The sequence below is a fragment of the Trachymyrmex septentrionalis genome, unplaced genomic scaffold, assembly GCF_001594115.1.
Source record: "Trachymyrmex septentrionalis isolate Tsep2-gDNA-1 unplaced genomic scaffold, Tsep1.0 scaffold5, whole genome shotgun sequence".
Taxonomy (NCBI): Eukaryota; Metazoa; Arthropoda; class Insecta; order Hymenoptera; family Formicidae; genus Trachymyrmex; species Trachymyrmex septentrionalis.
In genome coordinates, this window is record NW_017305672.1 from 2,148,909 (window position 1) to 2,158,233 (window position 9,325).

Genomic DNA, 9,325 nt, shown 5'->3' on the forward strand with positions numbered 1-9,325 from the left:
TACGATTCTTTTCCAGGAAGTCCTTTGTCGTCTAACGGACATACAGCGCCTACGACCGTGAGTTGCTTGTCATTTATAATATTGTAAAATATTTCCGTCATATGCCGAAGGTCACGAATGTTCGGCAATCGATTACAAGCCGTTGGTCTACGCTTTTGATCAGAAGTCAAGCAAGGCATCATCACGACAACTGTGACATTTGGACCTAATTGGTCAGTTTACGACGAAAATTATCTAAATGTCAGGTGCCAGTAACGCTATATGCCAGTCGTGGTCACAACGGACGAACTAGCACAAGAGCAAAGCGTCGACAAAGAGCTCAAGGCATTATTAAATTCTAATACCAGCCTGAAATTACGGAAACTTCATCTAGATAAAACGAATCGTACAGTATATTGCGACATCTCTCAGGACGACGTGCGACCATATGTACCCGGTTCCCTGCGCAAAGCAATTATCGAGACAGTACATAGCCTGTCTCATCCGGGAGTACGAGCTACTATCAATCTCATCGCGCAAAGATTTGTGGCCTGGAATGAATAAAGATTTATCTGAATGGGTGAAGACATGCCTATCCTGCCAGTGCGTCAAGATCCAGCGCTACAACAAAAATGTTCCGGAACACATCAAGATTCCTGATTCCCGATTTTATCAGATCCATTTCAACATTGTCGGACCACTTTCACTGTTCAAAGGCTACAGGTACTGTTTCACCGCCATCAATCGTTACACGCGATTGCCTGAGGCGATTCCCATCATCGGCGTGTGCGGATACCATCGTAATGGCCTTTTATACATCCTGATAGCACGTTTTGGTGCACCAGTTGTACTTACTACGGATCGTGGATCCCAATTTGAATCTATGTTGTTTCAGACACTAGTCCGTCTAATAGGTGCCGAGAAGATCAGGACCACAGCCTATCACCCCGTCTCTAATGTCATGATAGAACGGTTTCATCCTAGATTTGTTCGTCATTACAAGGGCTACATTTTATGAAAATTTCGAAGCTTTGCATTTAAATTTCACAACAGAGAGCGAGTGAAAAAAGGACCTTTTTCGGTGTTTTTAAGTTTTTTTTTATTGAACTAATATATCGATTTTAATGTTCCACGTATCATTTTGTAGATATTCATTTTTGTAGGTCGAATACCTATATTTTTCATACCGAATTTTTTTCCATATAATCAATATCTTTCTTTTTTATAAGCAAAAAACGTGCTCTTTGCAACTATTCAATTTTTTTTCGCATATTTTCTTCACAAGTCTTGAGTCTCGAACATACGCATTTCTTTTCTGGTGGCTTTCCGAAGATTTTTGTGAAGAGAAATGTTGGTTTATAATTTTTTTAAAATTCTACTTCTACTGAACTATTCTTGCTACTCGAGATTATGAAGGAGATATTTAACGCTCATGAAAAATCGTAAATATTTCATAAACTGTTGCGTTTTAACATGATTTATATTATCTTGTACTTCTGGATTAATGGAAGGGGTACATTTACTACAATTTATTAAAACTTATATGTTACTTAGAATGATCCTTATCACTTATCGATGCTATGGGCCGCCAAGCGGCTGAGATTGCCAAGAAGGCAAACAAGCGACTAGTGTGAGAAAGAGTTCGCTATCTCGTTTACTCTTGACGTGCCGAGCACACGTATATGGGCTCGTGCTTATATGTGTGTTACAACGCCGCACCACGATAAATGGCTGAACTTATAGGTGTGGAAAAGTGACGTTTTGATGACGAAATTTAGGTTGCATGCCATTTTGTTATTATTTGCTTAATTATGAAAATATGACTTGTCTCGTTATCAAAGTCGTAATTATCGATAAAAACTAAAGTTATCTTGGAATTTTATATGTAAAAGTGTACATTTTACTCGTTTCAACAGCTGTCGGGTGTGTTTCTGCTCGATTATAGGCTCACTTTACATGCCTTTTACGACCATTTATTTCTCCCTTGACCACTGTCAAGGGAGAAAAGGACAATTTTCATCGATTTTTACAAGTGTTTTAAAGCGATTTCGTCGTTTTGTTTTATTCAAATTGTCTTTATTAAAAAATGACGTGCATTATTAACAATATATATTAACGTGTCATTCCTCGCTTTTGACATCATAATTACAACATAAATTGCCGTCGCGACTAGTGAGGAACCTTAAAGCGTAGTAGCTGATATAATTTGATACAATTTGATGGGTTGACGCAAATTACGCTTATGTAAGTTACGCTGCATGTGAAAGCAGCCTAATCTACTTATGATTGAAGCGACGTATACGAAATTCTATGATAATACTATAATATACGTAACATATACTGTGGTATTTCCCTAGACTTTATATACATTTCTTTTCAAGAATAGGGGCCCTGTTACGAAATGGATCTGGAACGAATGCTCAATTCTAGTGAAAAATCCGATCCGTGCTTAAGTCCGGATCTACAATAGGTGATTTAAGTCTTAAGCTGAAACTATTAAGAAACTATTCAATTATAGCCGAATGCGAGAAAAATAATCGAGTGTGATTCGTCCATTTCTTATGACTTAAAACTTAAAAATCTATTGTAGATGGGCTAATGGGATGGCACCCTTAGCTGAACATGTCCGTTCTGTAGAATTTTCTCTACCGCTCATGTAGCCGGAACGGAATAGAATTTTGATAACAAAATATATTTTGCTTTTATAGTTCAGTATTTTTGAGTATTCAACGTGATATTATAGGTAAGATAATTCCATAAATTTATACTATTTAGTCGCATTAAAATGACGAAATACCTAAATTAAATCAAACAAATTAATTGCGACCGAGGTGACATTCTGTTTCGACTACATGGAACGGGTAGAGAAAGTTCTTACGGAACGGAATTATAGTGAACTTAATTTTCTAGTAAAAAATCCAGTCCGTCGTTTTGATTCCGTGTACGTACATGGACTCTGATGAGACATACAGTGCTATACACACTGAGGCCGATATTTATAGTCGGATGTTATATTTAAGACTGTTTTACAGTTCTTAGATATTACGAACCAATCAGAGAGCCGTATGAACATTTTAAGACATTACTTAAAATAATCTTAAAGAAAATAAGAACCGACTATGAACCGAATACCGGCTTGAGAGTGTATTCCGAACTGAATTATGTCTTCTGCACTGGACGCGGACACGCCTACTGCGCGGCAAAATGAGACGCGGTAATTAATGAACATGTTAGAAGTGTTACGTCTCCGGCCAATCTTCGGTTTCGAACCAACCTGAGGCTGTAAGTGGGATAGGAAACTCGCGATTCCACGCGTCGGACGAGGCTGCGAGCGGGGGTTGTCCAATTTAGTGATTGGCTAGAAATGAACGGTGGATATAGCGATCGTAGATTCGGACTCATTCCATAGTCGCTATTTCGTCACTCTTAAGAATACGAGAAATCTTTCTAATACTCTGGGGCATTCGGAGCAAGTTGCAACTGCGCGAAGCGTAACCAATACTAGCACGCACGCGTTGTAAGTTTCGAACCGTTCAGGGTAATTCAAATGTAATGACGCAAAACCCCGTAATAATTCTCTCTTTCGGAAATCGGTAGCACGATGTAACATTCAGTACATTTAATTATTCCGCTCTCTTTATGTTGGTCGAACAAAGCGGATGCATAACAACCTATGTATCCACGTGACGTACGGGTTAACTGATAGGATCCGAGTATCGATTGAAGTGCGCGAACGCGGGAATGGAGGGCACTGCCCTCCTTGCTTCGTGTGATTCATCGATGGCGAAGTTGACAAATGCAGAAGAGACTTTCTTACCTTGAGAGATACTCAGTTGATGCTCTCAAATACCAGTTAAAGAGGTGGTCGATGCAACAAGGCCTCTTCAGCTTTCTGGATAAATTCAGTTGCCAAAACTGCTCTCTTGGACGGACGATCACTTTTCACTAATTTTATAGCGATTATGTTATCGAAATTACGGCGAGGAAAAATGGGGATTCCAAAGGATTCATTCAAATTTGGTTAATTAAACGTGTATTTAATGTTAATTTACGCGGTACACTAATTAACGGTCTACTAATTAATTTTACGCAAAAGTATAATTATTTTATAACTAAATTGAAGAATTACGATTATAGGAATTGGAATATATGATTCTAGGTTTAGAAGTTAGAACTAACACTTTTAGATTTGGAAATTGAAAATAGAAAGAAAAATTATATTTGAATTTGAAATTAGGTTTCTTAAAACTAGAGCGATTGAGCAGACAAAGGAAGGAGTCGGTGTTTGCGCGCGTGTCCACTTTAGACGACGCGCGCTGCTACTCTGCATTCTCTCCCACATTTTGCCCGTGGGCGTTCCTAAAAATTCATTTCATTGATCGCTCTGTCGACTGTAAGTGTCGAAGAAAAGGGTCAGGTACATCTCTAGAGATTTGGTGCCTGTGCTACTTGAAGTCTGTTAAAAAAATAATTACTAAATTGTTATGGACGTGACAGGAGTTGTAAGCTTATTGACTATCGCATCACATTTTGCCGCGCGGCAAACGTTTTCGCATCCAGTGTGCAGAAGCCATTAGTTTAGCTTATTTTTTTTCTAGATGTTGGTAGCTCCATAATTTAACCGTAATTTAAGAAGTGTTCCGAATCTGACGACCGTCAATGTATTAGGTGGTGAATTTAATTTCTGCCGTTTTTTTGTCTCCAAAATTGATTTGTTTCGAAAGGAAGATGAATGAATAGACAACAGGATAATTCCACGACGATAGAACGCAGTATCTTTCGAGGCGATTTATTCATTCACCCATTTTTGGACTTCTTCGTAACTGGAGAAGTATGTGTCCGTTATTGCATCGATCGGAAGAGATGGTAATCCGACGGTGTCAAGTCTGGAGAGTACGCTGAATGCGGGAGAATTTCTCATTCAAGTTATAAAAGTATCTGCTTCACGCTTTTCGCAACATACGGTCGAGCGTTATCATGCAATAAAATGACTTTGTGTCGATTGTTGGCTATGATGATTTTTTTTGTATCAAGTCATCACTCAATCGGCATAATTACTGTTTGTAGCGATCAGCTGTAACGATTTCATTTGGACGTAAAAGCTCGTAATACAGCATACCCTTCTAGTTTCACTAAATGCAGAGTAAGGTCTTATGCCCGTAAATTTCCTTTTTGATGTTGAAGAGGCTGGTTGGCCGAGAGATCCACTAATGATTTTTTCCGCTTGGGATTATCTAAATAAATACATTTTTTATTGCCAGTAACGATACGCCATAAAAAACTCTTTTTTCTTTGCCTGGCAAGCAAAGAAGTCGCGATAGATAAATGATTCAAAATGGCATTTTCTGACAACTCATGTGAGCCATCTCCCTTCCTTATGAAATAATCTTTTCCATGTATGCATTTTGAGATAGCCTTTAAAGTAACATTTAACGCTTTCGACAACTTTAAAAGCGTTTCAGCTGAATTCTTATTGAGCAATTCTTGCAGCTCGACATCATCAAATTTTTTTCGGCTGTCCTGGACGTTCTTTGTTTCTCACATCAAAATCACCGTTTCAGAAGCGTTCAAACCAAACTCTACATGTTCTTTTCGATAGAATTTCATATACTTTGAATAATGAGCGATGCGCTTCAGCTGCGGTTTTCTAGAGGTCGAAGTAGTGAAGAAACACATGTCGGAAAAACAGCTTATTACGGTTCATTTTCAATCGATTGAAAAATCTCTGGCGTCAAGAAATCCAACCTATGAGGATTGAATCACTTTCAGCGATGTCTAAACTATAAAAGACATACGACTTCACCGTCGAAACTCGCCAGCATTGGAGTTAGCATCCTCTAGCAGCGAACGGCAGGAATTAAGTTCATTGTCAATAATATACGAATATGTTCATACATATAAAATTTTTTTCCAAGTTATAGCTCACAAGTTTGTAAAATAATTACAAAAAGAAAATAAAAGCCAGCTTATGAGCTGTAACTCGGAAAAAAATTTTATATGTATGGATATATATTATATTAGGCATGTTTGTTTTTGAATCGGTTCATTTTTCTTCTTTTTCTTTCCAGAAGGAAAGAAGAGGAAGAAAGGTGAATCGGTGCCAAAGTTCAAGCTGAAAAGAACAAGATCTTTATTTTTGGAAAGTATTGCATACGAAAACTAGGGAAATACTACAGTGGATGTATTCCGAACCTGATTAGTTTAGGTTATTTTTTCTCTTAGACGTTGGCAGTTTTATAATTATTTTTTATTTATAACTTCTTACAGTCTATGTGGCACATGCCACATCACAATTCGTGGTTTCACGAACCACCGTCGCGCGGTACGCGCCGAGCGACGGTGGTATAGGGAGGAATATATGTATGATATGTGGAAGAATGGTCCCCTGTACCTGGAATATCTATTCGGAATGGAACCATACGAACCTCTATTCGAGTAAGTTACTTTATTTCTCTTATTACAGGGTGCGGCAGAGAAACTTACTTTTTTTAAAGGTTAATAAAAACGAAACTATTGCAGATATCGGTATAATTCTTTTTTCCTCTTACAGATCACCTCATCAAATTTTTTTTCATGCACTTTTGAAAATTACATCTATCAAATGACGGCCGCCGTTGTCTATGCACTGATTGAGTCGATTTCTGAAGTTTTGCGTCACTCTCTGAAGCATGTCCACCGGTATTTCGGCGATGGCGTTCCGAATGTTTGTCTTCAGGTGAGCTAGGGTCTCTGGTCGATCGTTGTAAACAATAGACTTCAAATAACCCCATAGGAATAATGAAGCGCGCTCGAAAGGCACGTTGAGTGGCGACAATGGAGCGGCCATTACCAAAGTATGCCTCGACGGCAAACGCGCGATGCTCTCTTGTCCAAAGCATGATCGAGACTGGCTGTGGGGGGAACAAAAATTGAGGACCTATCCTTTCGGACGCACCCCCTCCCAGCTTCTTACCTTCACCCCTTGCCGTTTGGCGCGTTTTTCAAAAAAGTAAGTTTCTCTGCCGCACCCTATATATTAATAATACAATATACGAGGTGTGATCAAAAAGTAAGGTGACTTTTCATTTTTATAAAAAAATATTCATTTATTCATCCAAAATTATGTTATCCCCTTCAAAATAATCCCCCTTTGATACAATGCACTTGTGCCAGCGCTTTTTCCAGTCGTCAAAACACTTCTGAAATGCACTTTTGGGTATTGCCTTGAGCTCCTCCAGCGATGCAGCCTTAATCTCCTCAATCGTCGCAAATCTTCGTCCTTTCATGGGCCTTTTCAATTTTGGGAAGAGGAAAAAGTCGCAGGGGGCCAAGTCTGGTGAATACGGTGGCTGAGGCATGATGATAGTATTGTTTTTGGCCAAAAAACTACTCACTAGTAACGACGTTTTGGAACGCAGTTTTGGAACGAATTTCGCTGACACACGTGTCATACCCAAAACATCCGTTAAAATTGATTGGCATGAGCCAAACGATATGTTAAGATCATCAGCTATTTCTCTAATCGTGATTCGACGATTTTTCAACACAATTTCTTTCACTTCCTGAACATTTTCGTCGGTTTTTGACGTGCTGGGGCGTCCAGAGCGAGGTTCATCGTTAACATTTTCTCGGCCCTCTTGGAATAACTTATACCATTTATAAACATTTTTTTTCCTCAAAGTTAACTCACCGTACGCCACTATCAACATTTCAAGAGTTTTTGAACACTTAATACCATTTTTTACACAAAATTAATACAAACTCTCTGCTCCATTATTTTCAAAAGCAAAAAATCGCCGAGCACGCAAAAACACATAAAAACAACACATGCTATATAGTCAAAACTGTGAACATATGATCGTGACGAGTGTACCAACACAACAACAAAAAATTTTTTAAATTAGAGTGTACAGAGCGCGCGAAATTCAAAAAGTCACCTTACTTTTTGATCACACCTCGTACTAATATTAATAATTTTTTTATATTACAGAATGAGCAAGAGAGAAGAAGAAAATAAAATATACAGTGTGTGAGAGAAAAACAGTGCGGGCCTCCTCAGTGATTCTTATCACATTCTTAAGGATGTGTTATCTTTCTATATACAAGTGCGAGACTCTGATCCTGTGTATAAAATGCAGACCCATCAATCTGTCATTTGTGTTCAGTATGGAAAATATAGTGCATTATCCATGTTGCGATTAAAAATATGCATGTGTTCATGTATACTTTTCGGTTTTTAGTTTGGCTAGTTATTTTGTTTCGCGCATGCGCGTCGCCTTTTTGCCCGACGTGGCAATCGATGCCGGTTGCAGTTCAGTTTCAGTTTCTTTTGTTCTACCGCCCGTCACGAGTTAACGCTGCGAGTGCGTTCTTTTTTCACTGTACATGTTGTTTAATTGAAGTATAATAAAGTTTCTTTCTCTCACTCACCACTGTGTTACTTGCTCGAGCTGTGCGCAAGTTTTCGCTTGCAGGACTGTGATATATTCGCACGAAAAATAGTCATCTGTCCTGATTGACTCGCGTGTGATAATTTGTGTTTGCAAATCAAGAAAATGGCAGGTTCAAGCAGTCTAGACATTAAAGACATATCGAAGTTCGACGGGCAAAATTTTCAGCTGTGGAAATTCCAGATGCGAGCGCTTTTCTTAGCAAATGACCTGCTTGCGATAGTCGATGGAACCACTGTAAAGCCTGAAGAGGCAGGGCAAGAGCAAAATTCCTGGACACAAAAAAATGCAAAAGCCATGGTACTAATGGCGTCCGCGATGACCTACCCACAACTTGAGTATTTAGTGACATGCGATAGTGCCGCGGAAATGTGGACAAAACTGTCAGGAATCCACGAACAAAAAAGTGCAACGAGCAAATTATTGCTCACAACCAGATTCCATGAATATCGCATGAAAGTAGGCGATTCCGTTGCCGCGCATGTCGCCAAGGTCGAAAATATGGCAAGGCAACTCAAGGATATCGGCGAAGCAGTCTCTGATGTCACCATCATGGCGAAGATTCTCGGATCTCTACCGACAAAGTACAACGCCTTCGTGACTGCCTGGGACAGCGTCGACGAAGCCAGTCAAACCATCTCCAATCTAACCGGAAGACTCATCAAGGAGGAGAATCAACTCGCTGCAGCAGACGAGGTCGACGAGACGACGAGCGCGCTAGCGACCATTAGCTTAAGACGTCACAAAGAAAAATCGCAAAAGGGTAAGCCGCGAGAGCACAACAGCGAGCAAAAGAAATATGCGAATTACGAATGCCACTACTGTCGTAAAAAGGGGCATATCGCTCGTTATTGTTTAAAAAAGGGAAATGTTAAAAAACGCGACCCGAGTGATAAACGTGACGCGGGTGATAAACA

General features: G+C 39.3%; 2 protein-coding genes across 2 annotated transcripts; one reads left to right on the plus strand and one right to left on the minus strand.

Annotated features, from left to right (window-relative positions):
* Positions 1–261: 261 nt before the first annotated feature.
* On the plus strand, positions 262–997 carry LOC108751558 (uncharacterized protein K02A2.6-like). The gene is made up of 2 exons (XM_018491794.1): positions 262–489; positions 584–997. Exons 1-2 carry the CDS (start codon positions 262–264, stop codon positions 995–997), a joined length of 642 nt encoding a protein of 213 aa, XP_018347296.1.
* Positions 998–7,082: 6,085 nt separating this feature from the next.
* On the minus strand, positions 7,083–7,667 carry LOC108751559 (putative uncharacterized protein FLJ37770; the record flags this gene model as incomplete). Its single annotated transcript, XM_018491795.1, has 1 exon — positions 7,083–7,667. A coding segment is annotated over exon 1 (585 nt), but the record flags the coding sequence as incomplete, so codon positions are not given.
* Positions 7,668–9,325: the final 1,658 nt, after the last annotated feature.

What these genes read in the sequence shown, in the direction of transcription:
- LOC108751558 (XM_018491794.1), top strand. Translation starts at nt 262, where the DNA reads ATGCCAGTCGTGGTCACAACGGACGAACTAGCACAAGAGCAAAGCGTC. An exon ending in ATAGCCTGTCTCATCCGGGA is followed by an intron (nt 490 to 583) that starts GTACGAGCTACT and finishes CTATCCTGCCAG; the next exon opens with TGCGTCAAGATCCAGCGCTA.